The sequence below is a fragment of the Chiloscyllium punctatum genome, chromosome 21 (assembly GCF_047496795.1).
Source record: "Chiloscyllium punctatum isolate Juve2018m chromosome 21, sChiPun1.3, whole genome shotgun sequence".
NCBI lineage: Eukaryota > Metazoa > Chordata > Chondrichthyes > Orectolobiformes > Hemiscylliidae > Chiloscyllium > Chiloscyllium punctatum.
This window is the reverse complement of record NC_092759.1, coordinates 17,018,825-17,044,308: the sequence shown is the minus strand read 5'-3', so window position 1 is coordinate 17,044,308 and position 25,484 is coordinate 17,018,825. Positions and strand designations below refer to the sequence as shown.

The following is a 25,484-nucleotide window of genomic DNA, read 5'->3' as shown; positions in this document are numbered from 1 at the left end:
AATGGCAGGATAACTGGGAGAAATCTGCTGTTTGATAGGATCACCCAATCAGCTGGCAAGGAACGGGGAGGGTGACTCAAATGCAGGATTTTACAATCTTTGTCCAGAGCTTCCAATGGCTAGGATCACCATTTCAGTGTTGGATTTACAATCAAGTATTTGTTTTCATTTGTGAAAATTTAATTGGGATTGTTTAACATGGGTATATGCCCTAATGTCCCTACTTCTGAACTAGAAGTCCCACCTACTCGAGCTGTGTCATACATCTCTGAACAGGTTGATTAAAAATATCTATACTCTTACACCAATTCAAACTGGGTACAGGAGTTAGTAAACCAAGATAGACCTGCATTTATATAGCTCTTTTGACAACCAGTGGATATCCCAAAGTGCTTCATAGCCAATATCGTCATCACTGAGATATTGTCATCATTGCAGTGGAATCATGGTGGACAGTTTGCACACAGCAAGCTCCCACAAACAGCAATGTGGTGAATTATAGAATCTCTACAGTGTGGAAGCAGGCCATTCAACCCATCTAGTTCGTACAGACCTTCCAAACAGCATCCCACCCACCCTTCCCCTATCCCTGTAACCCTGCATTTCCTATGCTTAATCTGCACATCCCTTGACACTGTGGGCAATTTAACACGGCCAATCTCCCTGACCTGCATATCTTTGGACTGTGGGAAGAAACCCATGCAGACACAGGGAGAATGTGCAAATTTCACATAAACAGTCACCTGAGGCTGGAATTGAACCCTTGCGCCATAAGATAGCAGTGCTAGCCAGTGCCACCCCTGGTGATGACCAGATCATCCGTTTTTGTGATGTTGACTGAGGAATAAATATTGGCCAGGTCAATAGGGATTTCTCTCCTGCTCTTGGTAAAAGTAGTGTTGTGGGGTCTTTTACGTCAAACCAAACCTGGGTTGAATGTCTCACTGGAAAATCAGTACCACCAACTGAGCCACAATCTAAGTATTGACAGCTTGAATTTTATGATCAAGCCCTATGTAAATTCAAACACAGAATCTTGTGACTCAAAGGTAAAAATCCTACCAACTGGCACAGAAGTTGTGATCTCTGTGTTAAGGTTCTTAAGGAAACCAAAAGTTAGATAGCTGAGGTGGTTTGGAAGAGAATTCCCAAGAAATGTGTGCAGATAGAATGAGCCACATATCAGAGGAAGAGGAAAAGATGGTGTGCGCGGAGAGGACATCTCTGGATGTAATTTCACAATCGGCAATGGAACAGGTTGGAGGGGACTGCGTATTTCTCCCCAGTTGGGGAGATAAGGACAAAAAATCCAAATCACAAGAGCTTGTGGGGAGCCAGCAGAGTTTGAGATGAAAAAACACAAAATGAGCTCAAAGTACATGCTGGATGCTGCTGGGGAAGATGTCAGGTGATGGATAGCCTCTCTGGTACAAAATTATGAGGGGCATAGATAGGATAAATAGACAAAGTCTTTTCCCTGGGCTTGGGGAGTCCAGAAGTAGAGGGCATAGGTTTAGGGTGAGAGGGGAAAGATATAAAAGAGACCTAAGGGGCAACTTTTTCATGCAGGAGGTGGTATGTGTATGGAATGAGCTGCCAGAGGATGTGGTGGAGGCTGGTACAATTGCAACATTTAAGAGGCATTTGGATGGGTATATGAATAGGAAGGATTTGGAGGGATATGGGCCAGGTGCTGGCAGGTGGGACTAGATTGGGTTGGGATATCTGGTCGCCGTGGACAGTTTGGACCGAAGTGTCTGTTTCCATGCTGTACATCTCTATGACTCTGGTTAGGTCACACTTTCATCAATCCCATGAAAGTCGAATCTTTCTCCATGACAATGGTCGCAGAATTCCGAGGAATCACCAGTTCTATGATGTCCCCTTTCTGTAGCTTGTAGATACCTTCAAAAGGAGAACAGAGAAAACAAATTATCTTCCGTACAAAAACAAGTTCGATGTATGTTTCTGGGGAATTGCATAAGTGTATGAAGAAGAAGGGATAGCGGATTATCCTGGAGGAAGAATGAGAAGAGCTCGAGCAGCAAAAAAGCTGGCAAGAGTATAGTTTCTTGAACGTGGAGTCACAGGTAGTTAGGGTGATGAAGAAGGTGTTTAGTATGCTTGCCTTCATTGGTCAATGTATTGAGTTCAGGAGTTGGGATATAATGGTTGCAGCTGTACAGGACATTGGTTAGGCCACTTTTAGAATACTGTGTTTAGTTCTGGTCTCCCTGCTATAGAAAAGATGTTTTTAAACCTGAATAGATTCAAAAAAGATTTACAAGTATATTGCCACAACTGGAGGGTTTGAGCTATAGGGAGAGGCGCTGATTAGGTTGGGGCTTTTCTCCCTGGAGCATCGGAGGCTGAGGGGTGACGTTTATAGAGGTTTATAAAATCATGAGGGGCATGGATGGGGTGAATAGCTAAGGTCTTTTGCCCAGGGTAGGGGAGTCCAAAACTAAAGGGCATAGGTTTAAGGTGAGAGAGGAAAGATTTGAAAGGGACTGGTGGGATGTGCAAAAACATCTGGATTGGCACATGAATTGGGAGGGTTTAGAGGGTTATGGGCCAAATGCTGGCAAATGGGACTAGTGGATGAGTTGGACTGAAGGGTCTGTTTCCATGCTGTATAACTCTGACTCTAAATGATCTGTTTATGCAAATTCTTTGAATATAAAACCTTGCTGATAGGAAAAGGAGGAATCCATTCAGCCCCATGAACCTTTCTGTCATTCCATGAGAATCATGGCAGATCTGCAGTCAAACTCCATGTACCTGCCATTGTTTTATATCCTTTATATGTATGGTTAAGAGCACCCTAACAATGTCAGATTTAAAATTAAACTACTGAGCATCAAATTACCATTTCTGAAAAAGGTTTCAATATTCTTCCATACCTTTACTGCAGAAGTGTTCCTAAATTTTATACTTGAAAAGATTATTCTAATTCTAGTTCACTTTTTCCAAGACTAGCCAATCAAGGGAACAGTTTCTCTCTACTGATCAAATTTCACTTAAATTCCAAAGAATTGTATTCAAAAGGACACAAACAAATGTGTAATTTCCACGTATGATTAAACTCTTTGCATCCAGGTATCATTCTGAGGAGTATATTCTACTGATCCTCCCCTTAAGCTTTGCCCAGTATTGATCATGGTGCTCTAGATTTGATCTATAATGCCAGTAAGGAAGTGCTACACGCGAGGATGTAGCACCTTTCAATTACAATGCCCTGTCTGCCCCTCAAGGTAGGTGTAAAAATTGCTGTGGTATTGTATTTCAAAAGGGAACAGTACAGTTCTGTTCAATATCTATACTCAAACCAACCTCGCTAAAAATGTCGATTATCTAGTATTTTGTTACATTTACACTAAGATTTTTAGGGTCTTTCTGTTTGCATTTCCAACATTACAATGATGATTGCACTACCAAAAAGGCATTTCATTATTTGTAATGAATTTGATTCCTTGAGGTGGAAGAAGCTATAGAAGTTGAAAGTCTAACATCTGAGTAAACAAGTCATTTCAAACAGGGGAGCTGAGTTAAGAGTCATTGTCTTTTGGTGCCATTACTTATGTTGAAGACAAGTAATGTATTTGATCACTTTAATAAAGAAAAAAATATTTCCTCTGGTAGTAGGCAATCCAGAACAGGGGATGGAGGTGATAGAAGCTTAAAATTCAAGCCAGGCCACTCAGGCAATGTCAGGAAGCAGTTTTTCCACTGAGTTGTCCATCTGATAAAAATAATTGATGCTAATGGCCTTTCAAAACTGACATTGGTAGACCTCTGTTTGGCAAGGGGGTTGCATGTTACAGAACCAAAGTGGCTAGATGCCGTTACAATGCAGATCAGGCATGATTTCATTGGACAGTCTCAAGGGGCTGAATGGCCTTATCCGTTACTTTGTTAATGGATCAACATTTCTATTGCTTGCAATTATATAGGACTTTGGTGAGGAGTACAGTAGGCAATTAATCTCCTTGCATTAACCAAGCTTATGTGTGAGGTGGGCCAAAAAAGGTTCACCAGACTGATTCCTGGAATGAAAGGGTTATCGTATGAGAAGAGATTCAGTAGAATAGGCCTATATTCACTGGAGCTTGAATGAATAAGATGTGATCTCACTGAAATGTATAAAGTCCTTAGAGTGCTTGAAGAGTATATGTCAAGAAATTGTTTCCCCACCTGGAGAGTGTAGAACTGATGGAGAATGCCTTCCAGTGAGGCATTGGTCATTTAGGGTCAAGATGAGAAGAAATGTCTTCAGTCAAATAGTTATGAATATTTTAGTTTGGAATTTTCTACTTCAGAGAGCTGTGAGTGCTCAGTCGATAAGTATATTCAGTATTGTGATTGATCGAACAATACAGCACAGGAACAGGCCCTTCAGCCCTCCAAGTCTGCGCCAACACATTTTGCCCTTTCATACGAAAATTATCTTCATTTTGCTTACAAGATCCGTATCCCTCTATTCCCTTCCTATTCATGTCTTTGTCCAGGTGCTTCTTGAATGCTGCTGTTGTGTCTGCTTCCACCACCACCTCTGGCAATACGTTCCAGACACTCACCTCCCTTTTGTGTGAAAGACTTGCCTTGCACATCTCTTTTAAACACCCACCTCCTTCCTCCCTGCCCCCCCATGGCATCTTGAACCTGTGTCCACTAGTAATTGACCTCTCCATCCTGGGAAAAAGAGTGAAAAATATGAATCTATCTATGCCATTCACAATCTTTTAAACTTCTGTCAGGATGCCTCTCAACTTCCTGCGTTCTAGTGACTTCTGGCCCCAAAGGTAAACGTGATCTAAGAAAGGTGGAAGATCACCTGAGATCTTTTTGGATGGTGGAACAGGTTCAAACTGCTGAATGCCCTTCTCCTGATTTTACTACTTATGCTCTTATAATACATCAACAATCCTGTCATAAGTATGTATTTGAGTTTTAATAGCTATCACTGTCAATGAGTATGTGCTGAATTGAGTGCAAGAGTCAGAATGTCATATTGCGGCTTTATAAGACTTTGGTTAGGTCACACTTCGAGTATTGTGTTCAATTCTGGTCACCATATTACAGGAAGAATGTGGAGGCTTTGGAGAGGGTACAGAAATGTTTACCAAGATGCTGCCTGGTTTAGAGGGTATGAGCTATAAGGAGGCTAGAAAAACTTGGGTTGTTTTGGATGTGAGTTTGCTTGCTGAGCTGGAAGGTTCAGTTTCAGACATTTCATCACCATGCTAGGTAACATCATCAGTGAGCCTCTGGTGAAGCACTGGTGTTCTGTCCTGCTTTCTATTTATGTGTTTAGGCTTCCTTGGGTTGGTGATGTCATTTCTGCTTTTTGGTAGATGGAGTCCAAATCAATGTGTTTGTTGAGAGTTCTGGATGGAATGCCATGCTTCTAGGAATTCTAATGCGTGTCTTTGTTTGGCTTGTCCTAGGATGGATATGTTGTCCCAGTCGAAGTGGTGTTGTTCTTCATCTGTATGTAAGGATACCAGTGATAGTGGGTCATGATAGTAGGTTTTTGTGGCAAGTTGATGTTCATGAATCATGGTGGTGAGTTTTCTGCCACTTGGTCCAAAGTAGTGTTTATTACAGTCCTTGCAAGATATTTTGTAGATGATGTGCATTTTGCATGTTCTTTGTATAGGGTCTTTTTAAGTTCATTAGCTGCTGTTTAAATGTGTTGGTTGGTTTGTGGGCTACCATGATGCCAAGAGGCCTGAGTAGTCTGGTAATCATTGCCGAGATGTCTTTGATGTAGGGTAAAGTGGTTCGGGTTTCTGGGTGCATTTTGTCTAGGTGTTTGGGTTTGTTGTTGAGAAATCAGCAGATTGAGTTTATTGGGTACCTGTTCGTCTTGAATATGCTATATAGCTGGTTTTCTTCTGCTGTTCATAGTTCCTTGGTGCTGCAGTGTGTGGTACCTCATTGAAATAATGTCCGAACACCTCATTGAAATAATGTCCACCCCCCTAATTGTTTGTGGGTGTTGGGATGATTGCTTAAGTAGTTAAGTATTTGGTCCAAATGTGTGGTTTTCCTGCAGACGCTGGTTTGAAGTTCCCCATTTCTATTGTGACATCTAGAAATGGCAGTTTGTTGTTGTTTTCCTCCTGTTTTATGAGGAGGACTGCAAAGATTGTGCAGGGACTGTAATAAACATTACGTTGGACAAACAGGTAGAAAACCAGCCACCAGGATTCATAAACATCAGCTGGCCACAGAAAGAAATTACCCACTATCACTAGTATCCTTCTATACAGATGAGGAAGAATACACTTTGACTGACACAAAACATCCATCCTAGTACAAACCAAACAAAGGCATGCATGAGAATTCCTAGAAGCATGGCATTCCATCCAGAACTCTACCAACAAACACATTGATTTGGACCCAATCTACCATCCTCTGAAAAAGGAACTGAAATGACATCACCAACCCAAAGAAACCTAAACACATAAATAGAAAGCGGGACAGAACACCAGTGATTTACCTAGTATGGTGATGAAATGTCTGAAACTGAACCTTCCAGCTCAGCAAGCAAACTCACATCCAGAACCTCAACCTGAGCTACAAATATTTTCAAAACTCGGGTTGTTTTCTCTGGAGCAGTGGAGGCTGAGGGGAGACTTGATAGAAGTCTATAAAATTATGAGAAACGTAGATAGGGTTGACTGTCAGAATCTTTTTCTCAGTTAAAATGTCTAAAACTAGGAGGCATATATTTAAGGTGAGAGGGGGAAAAGTTCAAAGGCGTTGTGAGAGTTTTATACAGAGTGGTAGGAGTCTGGAACTTGCTACTAAGGGTGGTGGTGGTGGTGGCAGATATGAAAGGGGTGTTTGAGGGACTTTCAGATAAGCACAGGAATATGCAAGGATTGGAGGCATATGGGCCAAGAGCAGGCAGGCAGGAAGTATTGGTTTAATTTGGTGTTATATTCAGCACACCATTATGGGCTGAAGGGCCTGTTCCTGTGCTGTACAGTTCTGTGTTCCAATAGAAGCAATTACGGAACTAAACTTTTTAACAGAGGAATCTATACACCATCAATATGGAAATTATCACCTAATTGTTGAATTCTGAGTTTGTTAACACTATAATACTCTGAAGCTCCATTATACAGTGGCCAGTTTGAAATCACAGCAGAATGTGAGCCGTGTTAGACAAAGAGAGCCATTAATATTCCTGATATAATTTTCCCTCCAACAAACAGGAAATGAAAGAAGATATTATGAACGGGAATACACCTACGTTGGAATGATGGGGTGCAATAGCAGAAGAGAATACTTACCTGCACTGTAGCAGGTGTTGAAAGGCTGTTCCTCAGGCATATTCTGTGTGCATCTGAGCAGGGTCTCTTCCTCTTTCTGCCTGTTCTGTTCCTTTCTTTTTACGACATGACCCATGACAAACGTCCGGTCCTTATACAGGACCTGGGCACAATGTTGAAACAGCTCAGTCAGTATTGGAGGTATAACAAGCCGTCTCCCCACTGTCCGACCCCATCAAGATCTCTAGTTACCTCCTCAAATGAAGGAATCACAGTGCATTCCAGATCACAAAAATTTGCTAATATAAATACTTAGGAGTGGAGTCCCAGGCTAATGTTCTGGGGAATGTGGGTTTGTTTGAATCTCACCATAGCTATATGATTTTTGAATTAGAGCTCAAGAAAGGTATAGACTAATGGTGACCCGTGTAACCACTTTCCAGATTTTGTTTAACATGATCTGGGCTACTTGTGCCCTTTTGGAAAGGAAATCTGCCACCCAAACCTGGTCTGGCATACATGTGACTCCAGACTCTTGGTAATTTGATTGATTCTTAAGTGGAACAATTGGGGATGGGAAATAAATGCTGGCCAAGTCAGCATCTCATGAACATACTTATTAATTTTGATTCATTTATTCTTATGCTAATTTTTTTCTTTCACTCAGTGCTTCATTCGCTTACTCCATTCATTCATTCCATCTCTGTCTCTGTCTCTCTGTCTCTCTCTCTTGCTCTCATTTCTCCTTTTCCCTCAAACCAAGTCAATATTTAGGGATCAGCTTCACCTGAGACAATGAGCTACATCCATCCCTGACCAAAGCACCTGGCTTGAGCCTCTGGCTATTGAAAGTGCAGCCTTCTCCGTACCTGAGTGTAAATAAGATAGTAACCATTCCCTTTAATGGCGATTGTACTGTTGTTCTGTTCGAAGGATTGCCCGGTATGTATGATCTTCTGCCAGTGAATAATGGTATTGTCACCTAAAAGAAGTGTCGAGGAAGACACAGAGACAATGCACATTATCATTCTGATAAATATTACCAGCTTTCCTCTCATGAACTCTGTATCTTCTCCTCTTTCTTTAATTACTTGGATGTCTTCCAGTGTCTTATCCACCCTTCACTGAGAAGCCAAGAAAACAAATGGTGCAAGGCGATTGAACTGCAGCTGTCGCAGCCTACCTCAATCATGTCCTTAGCCATTAACTGTGCATCTCTGCTGGGTAACAGGGGCAGCATTGGTCATTCTTCATCGAGAACGTTAACTCGAGACCCTTCACCCCAGACTTGGTCTGCAGTTTTCCAGTTCTGGACTATCACTTGTCCCCCTCTCCAACCAGTAAACAACCTCTCTAGCATCAAGGAACATAGGAATAGGAGCAGGCCATTCCAATTTTTCAGTCCTGTTTTACAATTTAATAAGATCTTGGCCGATCTGTATTGTCACTCTATTCATCTTGGTTCTGAAAGTCAGCTCCTCGCCCAGCTAAAAATTTCCAATTGACTCTCAACCTTGACAGCATTTTTCAGATTAGAGAGTTACAGATTTTTTTTCAAGGTTCCTTTAAACAGCATCTTCCAAACCCATAACCTCTACCACCTAGAAGGACAAGGGCAGCAGATATGAGAACACACATTCTGCAAGTCATACACCATCCTGACTAGGAAATATATCACTGTCCCTTCAGTGTTTCTGGGTCAATATCCTGGAACTCCCTCCCTAACAGCACTTTGGGTGTCCCTACACCATACAATGCAATAGTTCAAGAAGGCTACCACTTTCTCAAGGTCAGCCAGGGTTAAGCAATAAAAGCTGGCCCAGCCAGCGACACCGACATCCTGTTGAAGGATTATCAATAAATGTGCTTCCAAACATCACTCCTAAATGGCCTGCCTCTAATTTTAAGTTCTGAATTCTCTCCACCAGATGATCTAGTTTCTCTTTATTGACCTTATTGAACATTTTCATCAAATTCTACTAATTATCTGGTTTTAAGCTATCAACCATGGAATATTCTGAAGCTGTTGACCCTCACTTCTCCCTTTCAACTTGAACCCTTCCACCTACCTTGGCCCTACTTACCACCTTCCCATTTCTCTGTCCCACTCATCCCTTGCCTCTGCTCTTTCTCTCTTCCTCTCCTTGTTTGTCTCCATCTCCATCTTCTTCCCCATCCTCTCCACCTTCCTCAACCCTTCCATTTCTCCAATTTCCTATTTCTCCCAATCCCTTGCCTCTGTCACTTTCTCCCTGTCCCCCTCAATCTCCCTCCTTTTGTCAATCCCTACAACCACTCCATCTCAGTGTCTTTCCCCTCCTCTATTCCCATCTCCTCCCAAACCCTCCCCCTCCATCCTCCCCTCCTACATACCATCCCCTCCATCCTTTCAAGACATCGAACACCCAATCCCTTCCTAACAACTCCCTCTCAAACCCTGTAACTATCAAACTCCTGAGTATTCTATGTTTGACTACTCAGGAGTTGGAGTTGCTAAGGATGATACAAGGTTCTGGAATTCTGTTCCCTGGGACTAAAGTCCCACATTTTTTTCCTGTCCATTGACAATATCCCAGCCTTTACTCACCCTCTGATTGATAAGAGGTTGGTGCCAGGTGAATCAATGAGTTTCTTCCTGGAACGAATGAGAACAAGGATCAGTAACAGTGATGACAGCTCAAACTCCTTCCTCAAACCCCATGGCATCACTTACAGATGGGTCAGCAAACCAACAACATGATGAAACTGCATTCATATCCACTCCATGGCCTTGCTTCTCCCTCATTCCAGCCTGAACATTGCTAAAAAGAGTGACACATTGCGAAAGACTTGCACCTTGCGCTCATCAGGACAAATGCAAGAATGCCAAATTTTAGACAATCACAACAATGTGTACTGCAGAAGAAAAGGATGCTGATTGATTGGTAAGTTGATTGCAATGTATTGCTAGGAGAAGGCAACAGGAAACTGTGTTTCTTTTTCTCCTATAGTATAAACTGTTGTGATATTTTAAAATTTAGCAATCTTGCGTTTGTCCTGATGTGAGCAAATCTTTGGTCTTTTCAGCAGGAACTCCACCCTCCTCAAAGCCCCGCTCAAAAGGTTCAAGTCTGACTGCAATTGTGCAGAACTTTGGTGCAGTCAAACCAGAAGTATTGTGTACAGTTTTGGTTCTCGTACCTAAGGAGGACATAGCAGGAATCTCAAGGAGCTTGATAGTTAATAGGTGGGGTAATGATCTTCCTTACTGAAGAGTCTAGGACATAGTCTCAAATGGCTGTCTTCTTGTGAGCCTGAGATGAAGAGAAATGTCATCACTCAGAGTGTTGTGCGATTTTATGATTATCTTAGGCAGTTATGAATGAAGAATGACAAAGATTAATTGATTTTTTAGGAAACTAACAAAATCGTGGAACAGGGTTAGAAATTGAGGTAGAAGTCAGCTGTGTTTCTATTGAATGGTGGAGCAACCATGATAGACTGAACAAAATTTTACTCCCATTTCTTATACACAACCCTGTGACATCTCAGGTCACTGTGCTCCTCTGACTACTACCTCTTGTCTGTTTCCCTTCCTCTACATTTATAACTCCCACCTTTGCCCCTTTCAGTTGCCTGCACCCTAAACTTTAAAATATTCTTCGTAAATCTCTCTACCTTCCTCTCACTCTCTTTTTCCTTTAGGACACTCTTCAAAAACCTCCTTGTTTCACTGAAAACGTTTGGCTGCCTCTTCCAATACCTGCCTGTGTGGCTCAGTGTTAGATTTTTATTTGGAAATCGGAATTGTGAAATGATCGTTGGTAAAATCGTAAGTGCTGTATAAATGCAGATTGCTGTTCTTGTTGAAAGTCAAATGATCAGCCATGATCAAGTTAAATAGCAGAGCAATCTCAAAGGACCAAATGGCCTACTCCTGCATTAGAATGTTTCAGTAAACATAGGTTGCATCAATCTGTGACTCAACTTCAACGGAAATGGCAGTTTATGCCCAGTAAGAACGATAGACTATCTCCAGAGGTGAACCTTCTGTCTCAACCTGAGTAAATCCATCTGGGCAGAATTAGTTTGAGGGACAGTTTCCAATATCAGAGGAACTTTTACTGTCAGCAAGAACATTGCTATAAGGCAGAGTGACATATTTACTGATTCAGCGCTTTGATTTCTATCATGTCCTTCACAACCTGAGACATTGCTGCTGCCTCCTCCCCGCCAGCGCTTTACACCAGACCAAGTGGCTTTTGCAATGTAGTCAATGTGCTAATGTAGGAAATATAGCAGCCAAATTATGCACAGCAAGCTCCCATGAGTCTATAATCTGATTTGATGAGATTGTTTGAGGGATGAATATTTGTCTTGAGACACCCTAAACCACACCCCCACTCACCCTCTATTTCAGAATAGCAGCCTGGGGACCATCTGCATTCAAATATGAGAGAGAGTCTCACTTTAATATCACACACATACTGTGGTCCGTCAGGCCTACACTCCAAGTTTCAGTTGATGCTCTGGGGAAAGGGACTTGAACCCATACCCCTGAGATTGGCACACTGTCTATGAAATTGGTACACTGCCTTTGAGATTGGTACACTGGCCCTTTAAAATTGATATACAATCTCTAAGCTGGTAAACCACCCCTCAGATTGGGAAATAGCTCCTGAGATTGCTACTTTGAGGTCAGTCAATGTCCAAACCGGGGCTGAAAGGACGGTGAATGAAACGGAGACCAAATTATCTGCTTATGCTCACTTCTCTGCCTGTGCCTCAGTTTGCTCCCGGAGTCTCGTTCCACACGGAGAGTTTGTCGCTCTGGTTCCCTGTGGTGGAAATGGGCAGGATGCAGCGGGTCCCAGTGTGGAGTTGCGGGCAAGGTGTTGCTAGGTGACCTCTTGTTACCCAGTGCAGGGGAGACCTGTGGGTAGAGCCAGGGTCAGAGGGTCATTCCAAAAGAGAAACGCAACTCAACAGACCGAGTTTGGGTCTCAATCTTTGGGAGAGTTAATCTGAAAAATGCCCAAAGTGAGAAACTTCTCAAAATGCCACCTCTAATGACATTCCCTCCTCTTTCTGAGCCATTGATTAGTATCTGGGATTGAACTTGGTCTAATCAGATCTTACCTCCAAGTCCCACTTTGACTGTAGTGTTAGCTGTGGCCTAGAGTATAGAACCTAAGCAGCAACTTTTTTAGTGCAGAGACATCATGGGACAAACTGCCAGAGGAAGTGGTGGAGGCTGGTACAAAAACAACATTTAAAAGACATTGGATGGGTACATCTATAGGAAGAGTACAGAGCGATTATGTACTAAATGCTAGCAAATGAGAATAGATTAATTTAGGATATCTGGTCAGTGTGGACCGAAGGGTCTGCTTCCATGCTATGAATCTTGCCTCTGACCTCAAGGTGTCTATGCCAGAGAACATATAATCCCAGCAGACATGTGGAAGTGAGCACTGAGGGAGAACCGCATTGTTGGTGATGAGGCCAGTATTTGTCTCCCATCCCAATTTGCCTCTTGAACTGAGTGGCTCACTCGGCCATTTCAGAGGGCAGTTAAGAATCAGCTACACTGTTGGATGTCTGGAGTCACATGACGGCCAGACCAGCTAGGGATCGCAGATTTCCTTCCCCACAGGACATTAGTCAACCAGAAATTGTTTATTTTACAAAAATGAACAAGTTTAATTGGGACTGTCATTGAGACCAGCTTCCAATAGCAAATTTTATTACTAATTTAAATTTCAGGGTGTCGGGATTTGAACTCAGGTTTGCACAGCATTAACCTGAGCCACTGGAGCCCAGTGATATTACCTTTCTCATTATTTTAAAAATGTACTTTATTCATAAAAATCTTTATATACGTACATAGTTGCTAAAGCAGTTAAGTTCTGTGCAGCAACATATGAAGAAACAACAAATATTGGTGTGATTCTATCCAAAAAATAAACTAAAGGCATTTATTATTGTACACAACTCTATTTACAAATATTTGAGGCATCAAGGTAACTGAACAGGCCTCCATTTAACTTGGCCAGAAAGACCCTCCAATGGTGGTTTTTGCTCACTGCATCTTGGTGGCAGCTGCCTCAAATTTTAGTGTGCTCCTGTCAATGTCCTGGACCGTGGAATGTGCCAGTCTGCAAAACTCAGTCAGGGTCAACTCCTTGCTCCAGAAGACCAACACACTTCAGGCAGTCCAAACAGCATCTTTCACCAAGGTGATGGTCTTCAAGGTGCAGTTGAAGTTTATCTCGGTGTTGGGGAACAAATGGTAGAACACAGAGTCCTGCATCACGGAGTTGCTCGGGACAATCCTCAACAGGAACCGCTTCATCTTCCTCCAGGCTTCCTTTACAAAGGCACATTCCAGAAGGAGATGTGTGACAGTCTTTCCACCCTCTCAGTTGCTGCAAGGGCAGCATGTGGTGACACACAGAGTCTGGACACACAGAGGTAGTGGTCTTCTCACCAGCAGCCAAGTGATGGCTTGGTGCTTGTTGGAATGCACTGGCTATAAGGCATCTGCCAAATGACTTTGACAGTCTGCTCAGGGAACATCCCGACAGGATCCACCCTGTCCTTTTCCAGCAGGGTCTCAAGGATGCTACGTGTTGACTACATCCTGTGGATTTGTGGTTAAAGGTGTTTTTCTTTGTAAACTTCTCTATGAAGGATAGGTGTGAGGCCAGTCCAATCCTTTGCAACACTAGGGACAGGTAGAACCTCAGTATGTAGTGAAATTTGGTATTTGAGTACTAAAGGTCTACGCAGAGCTTGATTAGATTAGATTCCCTACAGTATGAAAACAGGCCATTCGGCCCAACAAGTCTTCACTGACCCTTGAAGAGTAACACCCCCAGACCCATTCCCTTACATTTACCCCTAACTAATGCACCTAACACTGTGGGCAATTTAGCACGGCCAATTCACTTGACCTGCACATCTTTGGATTGTGGGAGGAAACCGGAGAACCTGGGGGAAACCCCACGCAGACACGGGGAGAATTTGCAAACTCCACATAGACAGTCCCCCGAGGCAGGAATTGAACCCGGGTCCCCTGGCACTGTGAGACAGCAGTGCTAACCACTGAGATACCGTGCCACCCCGTGATTAGCCACACACACACACACACAAAGGTGGCCATCAGGATGAGGGTGATTTTGGGTACATTCTTTCCTCCTTTAGCCAGAACTTTGCACATGGTGTCCCTGCAGACACTGTCCATCTTAAACCTTTAAATTAAGTGGAAATGGGTGTGACTCCAATGAGGAATAGGCCAGACAACAACAGAGAAAAGCCCCACCCAGTGACATTACTGGTATATCACTAATCCCTTGTGAACATAAACTCTTTTCTTGAATGCTGCTTACAAGTTAACTACACAGACTCTTCACCCTTGTCCAGTTGGCTTGGCTTCAGCAGTTACTGTTTTCGGGAATTTCTATTGAGAAATCAGCAATTATCAGCATTTTTCTGGTTAGTGAGAGCATGGGGGAGACAGAAAACCATTGGCACTAGCTTGACTATTCCATAACCTCAGATTTCAAAGATCAAATCCCAGATCCCTGCAATAGAATAGGGTACGACGTTCTGGAAACACACCAAGAGTCTGTCAATGCCTGCAAAAAGAAACTAAGGGCAAGTCAGAGATGAATTAGAAAGAATGGTTACTGGCTTCAAGGATTTTCAATGGAAGTTTCAGATTTAGACTTAGACGTTATTGTCATGTGTACTCAAGTACATAGGAGTACAGTGAAAAGTTTTTCATATTGCCCCACACGACGCCATCTGAAGGTCTAGTACCTTGGTACAAACACTTAAGAACAAGGTAAAAAGAAAGAACTTAAGAGTTAAACATTACAGTCATTTAGTATAGCATAAACAAGTTAAACATTACAGTCCTAGTCAAAAAATAAAGATTTTAAGCTAAAAGGTCAAACATGTTGTTGATGGAATGCTATAATTACATACTGTACATGTCAAAATGTCAAGCCATTGCTCCTAAATTGCTCTTCAATTCCCATCAGAAGTACAGTTAAAGGGTAAGTTGCTGTGACAAACAGGGACAAAAACCTACAGCGAGTCCTGTTAACACTTCCCTCGCTGTATTTGCTGACTGGCATTGGTTCTCGGTCCAGCAACACTCCCATTTAAATATTCTCTTCCTTTGTTCTCCAATCCATCTATGGCCTCGCCTCCTCCCTTTCTCTACAACCTCCTTCAACCCCTCAAGCCTCTACACCCCTCCAATCCTGGCATTGAGCACCCCACCCTCAATTTTCCTCTCTCTATCATTGGCTGGCCTTCTCTTTGGTTGTCTGGGGCCTTACACTCTGCAGTTACCTCCCTAAAACTCTTAATCTCTCCCTTTTCTCTCTTGCTTTCTCTCTCCCCTCCTTTAAGACCTACATCTTACAAAGCATTTAATCACCTGTCCTCATCTCCTTGTGTGGCTCCTGTCAGAAGCACTTTGAAATGTTTTGTTATGCTAAAGATGCTATACAGCTGCAGGTTGTTGTTGAATTACTAATTCTTGTTATAATTCTTAATTTTACAAAATCCTGAACATCTGATCAAAATTGTAGAGTGATAGCGCACAAGAGGCCATTCAGCCCACTGCATCTGTTTTGAAACTGTCCAATTAATTTTACACCCCTCTGCTCTTTCCTCAACAGTCCTACATATAATAATGCCCTCCTTTTGCGTATGTATACCCCCTTTCCCTTTGAGGGTTACTGCTGACTCTTTCAGGAATGACATTGCTGTACAATGGGCAGCTTTCTCCTGAATTAGAGTCGTAGAGATGTACAGCACAGAAAAAGATCCTTCGGTCCAACTCGTCCATGTCAACCAGATATCATAATCTAATCTAGTCCCATTTGCCAGCACCTGGCCCATATCCCTCTAAATCTTTCCTGTTCATCTATGCATCCAGATACCTTTTAAATACTGTACTTCACCACTTTCTACGCAGCTCATTACATGCACACACCACCATCTGCATGAAAAAGTTGCCCCTTAGGTCCTTTTTATTATCATTTCTCTCTCACCCTAAACCTATGCTCTCCAGTTCCAGACTCCCCCCCCAATAGTCACAGGTGAAGTGTCGGAAGACCATAGGTTGGCTAACATGATGCCACTATTGATGAAAGGTGGTAAGGAAACGCGAGGGAACTATAAGCCGGTGTGCCTGATATCGGTGGTGGGAAAGTTACTAGAAGGAATTTTGAGGGACAGGATATACACGTATTTGGAAAGGCAAGGACTGATTAGGGACAGTCAACATGACTTTGTGCGTGGGAAATCATGTCTCACAAACTTGATTGAGTTTTTTGAAGAAGTAACAAAGAAGATTGATGAGGGCAGATATGGGGATGTGATCTATATGGACTTCAGTAAGGCGTATGTCATGGTTCCTCATGGAAGGCTGGTTAGCAAGATTAGATCTCATGGAATACAGGGAGAACTACCATTTGGAGACAGAACTGGCTCGAAGGTAGAAGATAGAGGGTGGTGGTGGAGGGTTGCTTTTTAGACTGGAGGCCTGTGACCAGTGGAGTGCCACAAGGATCAGTGCTGGGTCCACTACTTTTCATCATTTATATAAATGATTTGAATGTGAACATAGGAGGTACAGTTAGTAAGTTAGCAGATGACACCAAAATTTGGAGATGTAGTGGACAGTTGAGAAGGTTACCTCAGTACAATGGGATCTTGATCAGATGGGTCAATGGGCTGAGGAGTGGCAGATGGAGTTTAATTTAAATAAATGCGAGATACTGAATTTTGGAAAAGCAAATCAGAGCAGGACTTATACACTTAATGGTAAGGTCCTGGGGAGTGTTGCTGAGCAAAGAGACTTTGGGAGTGCAGGTTGAAGCACATTCCTTGTTTGTCTCACCTCTTAGCAACAGTCCTTGACTTTGATATCTGCGTTCACTTAATTGCATAAGCCAAAGTCTGGATCCAGCCTCTCCACCCACCCTTTATCTCTTGTGTGTTCGTGGGGTGTGCCAATCCCTAATTGCCCTTGAACTAAATGGTTTGTTTGGCTATTCCAGACGGCAGTTAAGAATCAACCACATCACTGGGTTTTGAATCACATGTCGGCCAAAATGGTTAAGGACAGCAGATTTCCTCCCTAAAGTGAACCAGTTGTTATGCAATTAACATTGGTTCAGTGAGGCCAGCTTTTTGCCCAGCCTGGACGTTCTTCATACCCACTCAGTATGTTCCCACTCTGCTGCCTCCCCATTCATCGACTGAAACATGCACCTCTGTGGTGTCTTGCCTTCCCACAGCCAATCAGAATCTGAATACACTCATTTTCCAATTGAATGCTTCATGACTCTTGGTTATTGTCCTTCCTTCTGTTCACTCATCACCAACAGATTCCTTACGTAAAACGTATAGAGACAGACTATTTGGCTCATCTGCTCTCCGGTGCATGCAAGTGCTCATCTCAACCAATCAGCAAGTTCTTGTAATCCTTTCTTCCTCATGCGTTTATGCAGTTAAATATATCTCTTGTACTTGACTACTCCCTGCTGCGGTCAAGTTCTACATCTTCCATCTCTGGGGAAGAACTTTCTCCTGGATTCCCAGTTGGAGTAATTTATGACTATTGCATATTGACAGTTTACACTTGGGGTCTCTCTCCAAAAAAAACACACAGTCATAGAGTTGTACAGCATGGGGAAAGACTCTTTGGCATGGAAAAGTGGACCAACCAGATATCTTAAATGAATCTAGTCTCATTTGCCAGCATTTGGCCCACATCCCTCTAAACCCTTCCTATTCATATATCCATCTAGATACCTCTTAAATGTCATAATTGCATCTGCTTCCACCACTTCCTCTGGTACCACTCTCTGGATGGAAAAAGGTTGCCCCTTAGGTGCCTTTTAGATCTTTCCCCTATCACCTTAAACCTATAATTTTGGACTTCCCTACCCAGGGGAAAAGACCTTGATTGTTCACCCTATCCATGCCCCTCATGATTTCATAAACCTCTATAAGGTCACCCCTCAGCGTCCGATGGTCATGGGAAAATAGCCCCAGCCTATTCAGCCTCTCTTGGCAAGATCCTTGTAAATCTTTTCTGAACCCTTTCAAGTTTCCTATAATTGAATGCAGTATTCCAAAAGTGGCCTAACCAATGTCCTGTACAGCCGTGACATGACATCCCAACTACCCCTATACAGTACTCAATGCACTGACCAATAAAGGCAAGCTTACCAAACAGAGCTACTATCTTCTCTATTGTCAACCCGATCAAAACCAAATCTGTCCTCGCTATGATTTTTCTGTTGTGCCTTGCCAGAGTTCCCAGGTGATTAATCTTTCTCCATCCCTGGACAATTCCTCTTCCTGGATTCACTGTCCAAAGGCCGGTCCGATCCATTGAGTTGCAAAGTCCTTCAAGGATAGTGGCAAATAAATGTCATCTCTATCCCAGTCAGGATGGGAGATCATACCCTAGATCTGTGATACACCAGGCGGGCCCCACACTAGCAGTGTGTGTTGCCATGGCACCATATACCTTCATGTGCATGTTGCAGTCTGGATAGTGACAGCAGAGGCTCCTATATTCTTTGCACCACCAACCTGGGATCTCTCCCACTGTCATTGCACTCTATTAGCTTGTGTTGGAAGGACGTTTGAGACTCAACCACTTCGGCCACGTCGTCGACGGCGTTATTTCTTTTGCCATCGAACCCTTGAATGGGGCTGGATCCTGGAGTTTCTGGCTCAGAAGCAGGGACACTACCCACTGCATCATCAGACCTCCTATCCTGGAGAGGATTAACCACTCCCTCCACTGAAACACAATACTCCCACACAGCTCAAATCCGGTGGGCAGCTGGAAGACTGAAACACAGAGGAGTGTAAAACTGGAATCAATCTTAACCTGGGAATAATCCATGGTGAGTAATGCAACTTGTCAATATTTGTGATTACATCACGCACAGCCAAAACAATGGCCCTTTCAGCTAAAAACACATTGCTTAGTCAGTGTCACAAGCAAACATTCCGGATAAAGAGGAATCACTGAAGTCGTCCAGATGTTTGAATCTGAATGTCTGTCTACCTCCTCCCCCACCCAAGTACCGGGATCACCAAGCTTCTAGCAGGAAGCTTTGTTAAATGTCCAGCAGACACACTGGGAAAATTTTCTGAGAAGAATTACGTTGTCATTTACTAAATTTTATTGGAAGCCATATCTGCTTCTGCAAAACAAAAATGGGGATCAAGTCTGTCCAGTGGAGAGCTAGGAATCAGCCAACCAGGAAATGAACATTGAACATTACAGCGCAGTACAGGCCCATCGGCCCTCGATGTTGCGCCGCCCTGTCATACTAATCTGAAGCCCATCCCACCCACACTACTCCATGTACATCAATATGCCTGTCCAATGTCGACTTAAATGCACTTAAACTTGGCGAATCTACTACCGTTGCAAGCAAAGCATTCCATACCCTTACTACTCTCTGAGTAAAGAAACTAGCTCTGACATCTGTCATATACTTCTCTCCCCTCACTTTAAAGTTGTGTCCCCTTGTGTTTGCTGTTCCCATATTTGGAAAAAGGCTCTCCCTGTTCACCCTATCTAACCCTCTGATTATCTTGTATGTCCCTATTAAGTCACCTCTCAACCATCTTCTCTCTAACGAGAACAGCCTCAAGGCCCTCAGCCTTTCCTTCTAAGACATACCAGGAAACATCCTAGTAAATCTCCTCTGCACCCTTTCCAAAGCTTCCACATCCTTCTTATAAGGCAGTGACCAGAACTGTACACAATGCTCCAAGTGTGGCCGTACCAGAGCTTTGTACAGCTGCAGCATAACCTCCTGGTTCCGGAACTCAGTCCCTCTATTAATAAAGGCCAAAACACTCTATGCCTTCTTAACAACCCTGTCAATCTAGTGGCAACTTTCAGGGATCTGTGTACGTGGACACTAAGATCCCTCTGCTCATCTACACTCCCAAGAATCTTACCAGTACTTTGCATTCCGATTACTCTGTCCAAAGTGTATCACCTCACACTTGTCCACATTAAACTCCATTTGCCACCTCTCAGCCCAGCTCTGCATCCTATCTAAGTCTCTCTGCCACCTACTACATCCTTCGCCACTATCCACAACTCTACCGACCTTAGTGTCGTCCACAAATTTACTAACCCACCCTTCTAAGCCCTCATCCATTTATAAAAATGACGAACAGCAGTGGACCCAACACCGACCCTTGCGGTACGCTGCTACTAACTGGACACCAAGATGAACATGTTCCATCAACTACAACCCTCTGTTTTCTTTCAGCAAGCCAATTACTGATCCAAACTGCTATGTCTCCCACAATCCCATTCCTCCACATTTTGTATAATAGCCTACTGTGGGGAACCTTATCGAACGTCTTGCTGAAATCCATATACACCACATCAACTGGTTTACTGTCATCTACCTGTTGGTCACTTTGTCAAAAAAGTCAATAGGATTCGTTCGGCTCGACCTACCCTTCACAAAACCGTGCTGACTGTCCCTGATCAGATTATTCTTTTCTAGATGGTTATAACCTTTTCCAACACTTTACCAACAAATGAAAGGTCTGCTCACTTCTTGATTGATTGATTGTTGGAGGGCATGTGGAGGACAGATCTCTCATCATGACCCATTTGTGGGGGCTGGGGTAACCAGAATTAGATCAAACCTTCATAACTGGTCTAACCAAAGTTAGCAGCCATTAGTCCCAATGAGCTGTCCTACCAAACCAAATCAAACCAATCATCCATTCTTATCCCTCTCCCGCCCACCCACCCACCCAAGAAGGTACTGGTGAGCTGCCTTCTTGAATCGCTGCAGTCCATTTGCTGTGGGTATGCTGTAAGGGAGGATTTTCCAGGATTTTGACCCAGTGACACTGAAGGAATGGTGATGTACTTCCAAATCAGCATGGTGCATCAGCTGCCCTTGTCCTTCCAGATGCCAGAGGTCACAGATTTGTAGAAGGAGCCTTGCTGCAGCACATCCATTGAGCATTGGTGGTGGAGGGAGGGAGTGTTTGTGATGTAGTGGGCTGCTTTGTCCTGGATGGTGTCAAACATCTTTGAGTGTTGTTGGAGCTATTCAGGTAAGTGAAGAGTATTCCTTCTCACTCCTGACTGTTGACTTGTAGATGGTGGAAAGGTTTGGGAGACAGTGAGTCACTTACAGCTGTGGTACACTCACATTTGTCTTTGCATCTTGATTTCCCCACATTACCAGGGAAACTCAGCTATTTGATGCGGAGAGTTATCCCAATAGCAAGCACAAACAGAGACTGAAAGACCTGTCCTACAAAACCATCCAATTGGCAGTGTCAAACTTGTAGACTTTTTCCATCAATTACTCTGACAAGCCCTTTCAATACATCCACTGCTGTCCCTCTGACATAACATCACCAAGTCCTGATCACGCCATCACCTTTTAAAGCTCATTGACATATCCAGTAATGCCTTGATTTTAAAAATCCCATACTTGTGTTCAAATTCTTCTTCTGTCTCACTGCTTCTCTCTAATCCTGGTCATCTTCCCTAGCCCTTACGACTATCCAAGATCTCTGCACTCTGCCAACTCTGGCCTCTTGAGCATACTCCAATTCCCATTGGCAGCCACACCTTCAGCTGGCTGGACCGTGAGCTCTAGAATTCCGTCCCTCAACCTCTCTCCTTTAAGGTGTTCCTCTGTCCACTGTATCTCCTAGTGTGGCTTGGTGTTAAATTCTGTTCGTAAACTGGAATTGGGGTCTCATAACGAGTCCATAACAGGCCGACTCCTCTTGCATAACGCAAGCCTTATAGCTCCATCTCTCAGAAGTGTCCCACAGGGTTGCCAACTGTATTCCTGGAAGTTTCTTAACCAGCTCCAAGTTCCTGCTTTGGTTGACTCCACTCCTCACACTCCCAACTCCCACAGGCAACCAAAAAGCGGGTAGAATCTGTACTCCCTTCAGCCCAGTGACACTCAGTACTCTGAAGTGTCTTACAACTAGTTTAAAAAGAAACACTGGGAGGGGAGAGAGAGAAAATAAGAGTGAATAAAAATCCTGAGAGATTTCCTTTCCGGACTAGCCCCCAGCAGCTTAGTTAATCTGATTGTTGAGGTCGTGAGATAATCCTGGTTTCTCTGGCGAGGCCTAACCTAGAGTGATTAGCCGAAGATGCTTCCTTATAGCTGATTAATTTTAAAACCATTCCTCAGGACGTTTAAGAAATGACATCCTTTGCATTCCACCAGGTAGGCGACACATCCCAGAAACTCTGGAATATTAACCTCAAACCCTTTGCAGAACCTGAAGTGACAGAAAGTGGCCATTCGGCCCAATATGAGAAGCATTTTCCCCATCCACCCTGCTCCTTTTCATTGGCCCTGCAACATAGTTTTACAAGTTCCTTTCTGCCTCCACCCTCCCCCCCCCAATTTCAGTCAGTTTATTCTAGATTGCAACTCAAAATTATTTCACCTCGCTTCCCCATTCCTGCAGTGACAAGTCACTGATGCTGTACATTTAAACACAGATATCAAATTTTGACCTCATTTGTGGGCTCCAGACAGAGCAAGAGCAACGAAGCCTAATGACAATCAACGAGTAACAGCCGACACGGTCGAGACTTTTGAGGCAATCAGCCTCTGAGCTCTCCCCGGTTTCTACACGAACACATTCTGTCACTTGCAAAGTGCCACTCTGAGGATAAGGCTGCAAACTCACATCCAGTGACCTGCCGTCGCCCTGGTCACCGCACTCCGCCCTGAGCCCCTCCAGCTCCCTCCTGAGCCTCGCCACTTCGGCTGACTGCAGGAGCTGAGTGGCCAGGCACAGCAAGACTCCGGCCAGAGCAGCGAGCCCCAAGGAGACCGGCGAAACCATCTGCTTCCCACTCCTCTGCGGGCGGCCGAGCGAAGTGAGAGCAGGGACCAAGCCGCTGCGAGAGCAGCTGGATTCTGGCCCAAAGTGGGAGGGAAACTTTCACTGAGCCAGGTCCTAGTTTCACGAATTGCTAAACAGGCAGCCTAAAACAATCAAATAAAACACGGCGCATAACATTATAATCCAGGTTAAACCCTTGATTTGTTTTTAACATTACAGCTGCAAATTCTGATTGGTTAACAGAGCGAAAACTGGGATTAAGGAGACAGGCAACAGCAGCTCAGGTGCAAGATCTGGCAAAGCTGAGAGGGAGCTGGAAGTGTTACACCGATCATGAAGAGAAAGCTGACAAAGATTCCCCGTCCCCACCCAAGCCCACAGGGCCCAGCCTTACTCAGTCTGTACAAGGAACAAGTGGCGACAATATCAGCGGTTCAGGGACCCAGAGACTGGGGCGAACGTTCAGGTCAGGGCTGGGACACGGGGCCAAACCATAGACTCCTCACCGTGTGGAAGCAGGCCATTCAACCCATCGAGTTCACTCCGGCCGCCCGAAGAACATCCCGCCTCTCGCGTCACCTTGTATTTCCCACGGCTAACCCACCCAGCCTGCACATCCCTGGCCACTGTGGGTTAATACCCCATGGCCAAACCACTTGGCCTGCACGTCCCTGGACACTACAGAGCAATGTGGGGGTCTGGATTAGAGTGGTGCTGGAAAGACACAGCAGATCAGGCAGCATCCAATAGCAATTTACCGTGTCTAATCCACAACCTACACATCCCTGGATAATATGGGTAATTTGCCATAGCTAATCCACCCTAACCTGCACATCCTTGGATACTATGGACAATTTACCATGGCTAATCCACCTAGTTGGCACACCCCTGGATACTCTGGGGCAATTTACCATGGCAAATCACCGAACCTATGCATCCCTTGATACTACAGGCTATTTACCATGGCTAATCCACCTAACCTGCACATCTTTGGACTGTGGGAGGAGACTGGAGTACCTGGAGGAAACCCATGCAGATATAGGGAGAACGTGCAAACTCCACACAGACAGTTGGACAAAGGTGGAATTGAACCCTGGTTCCTGGTGCCATGAGGCAACTGTGCTAACAACTGAGCCACCTTGTAGATGCTGGAATTTAAATTCCATTTTAAAAAGAAAAATCTGTAATTGGAAGGTAGCCCTAGCAATTGTGGCCTTGAGACTATTGTCAGAAAAATCCATCTGGTTTTGCGAATGGGAAGGTTTGGCCATCTTTACCTGGTCTGCTCTACCCGTGACTCCAGACCCACAGTGATGCAGGTGACAGTCACCCCTCCTGTCTGACAAGCCGCATCCCCGCTACACTTGTTTTTCTGTCAGCAGCACACCTGACTCTTGACTGTTCTCTGAAACAGCCGAGCACATTGCAATTCCCAAATATCTTCCCATCGTGGCCCTGGTTTGGTGCTTGAAATTTGCTGAGAACCCAGAACCCTGTGGGGGATCAGAGTAGGGGTATCCCAGTGTATGCGGGGCTGGGGATGGAGATGACAACCCCCCCTATTCATGTACTTATCCAAATGTCTTTGAAATGTTGTAATGTGCCTGCATCCATCACTTCCTCAGGAAGTCCATTCCACATACAGACCACCCTTGTGTAAATATTTTGCCCTCTATGTCATTTCTAAATCTCTCTCCTCTCACCTTAAAAATATGCCCCCTAGTCTTGAAATACCCCACCCGAGGGTGAAAAACACCTGCCATTAACTCTATCCATGCCCCTCATGATTTTGTAAACCTCTATAACATCACCTCTCAATCTCCTACATTCCAGTGAAAAAAGTCTCTGCCTATCCAGCCTTTCTTTATAATTCAAACCTTCATTCCCAGCGACACCCTGGTAAATTTCTTCTGAACCCTCTCTAACTTTATAATATCCTTCCTATAACAGGGAGACCTGAACTGGAGACAGTACTCCAGAAGAGGCCTCACCAATGTCCTGTACAACTTCAACATGACATCCCAACTCCTGTACTCAAAAGGTCTGAGTAATGAAGACAAGCGTGCTAAATGCCTTCTTAACCACTCTGTCTATATGTGAGGCAAACACATACTTGTACCTCTAAGTCTCTCTGTTCTACAACCCTACCATTAATTGTATAAGTCATGCCCTTGTTTATTGGCTCAAAATACAATACTTTGCATTTATCCAGATTGAACTCAGAAAGTGAGGACTGCAGATGCTGGAGATCAGAGTCGAGAGTGTGGTGCTAGAAAAACACAGCAGGTCAGGCAGCAT

The 25,484-nt window shown here is 43.9% G+C and overlaps 1 protein-coding gene across 2 annotated transcripts; it reads right to left on the bottom strand.

Moving 5' to 3' along the window:
- Positions 1-586: 586 nt before the first annotated feature.
- On the bottom strand, positions 587-23,879 carry tnfsf13 (TNF superfamily member 13). Of its 2 annotated transcripts, none has more exons than XM_072591613.1 (6): positions 23,693-23,879; positions 12,033-12,195; positions 9,871-9,918; positions 8,153-8,265; positions 7,305-7,446; positions 587-1,905 (listed from the first exon to the last, which is right to left on the bottom strand). In XM_072591613.1, the coding sequence occupies exons 1-6, from the start codon at positions 23,708-23,710 to the stop codon at positions 1,796-1,798; spliced, it is 594 nt and encodes a 197-aa protein (XP_072447714.1). In that variant the 5' UTR covers positions 23,711-23,879; the 3' UTR covers positions 587-1,795. The 2 variants fall into 2 exon arrangements, with proteins under 2 accessions (XP_072447714.1, XP_072447713.1); XM_072591612.1 differs by lacking the exon at positions 23,693-23,879 and adding an exon at positions 23,028-23,473.
- Positions 23,880-25,484: the final 1,605 nt, after the last annotated feature.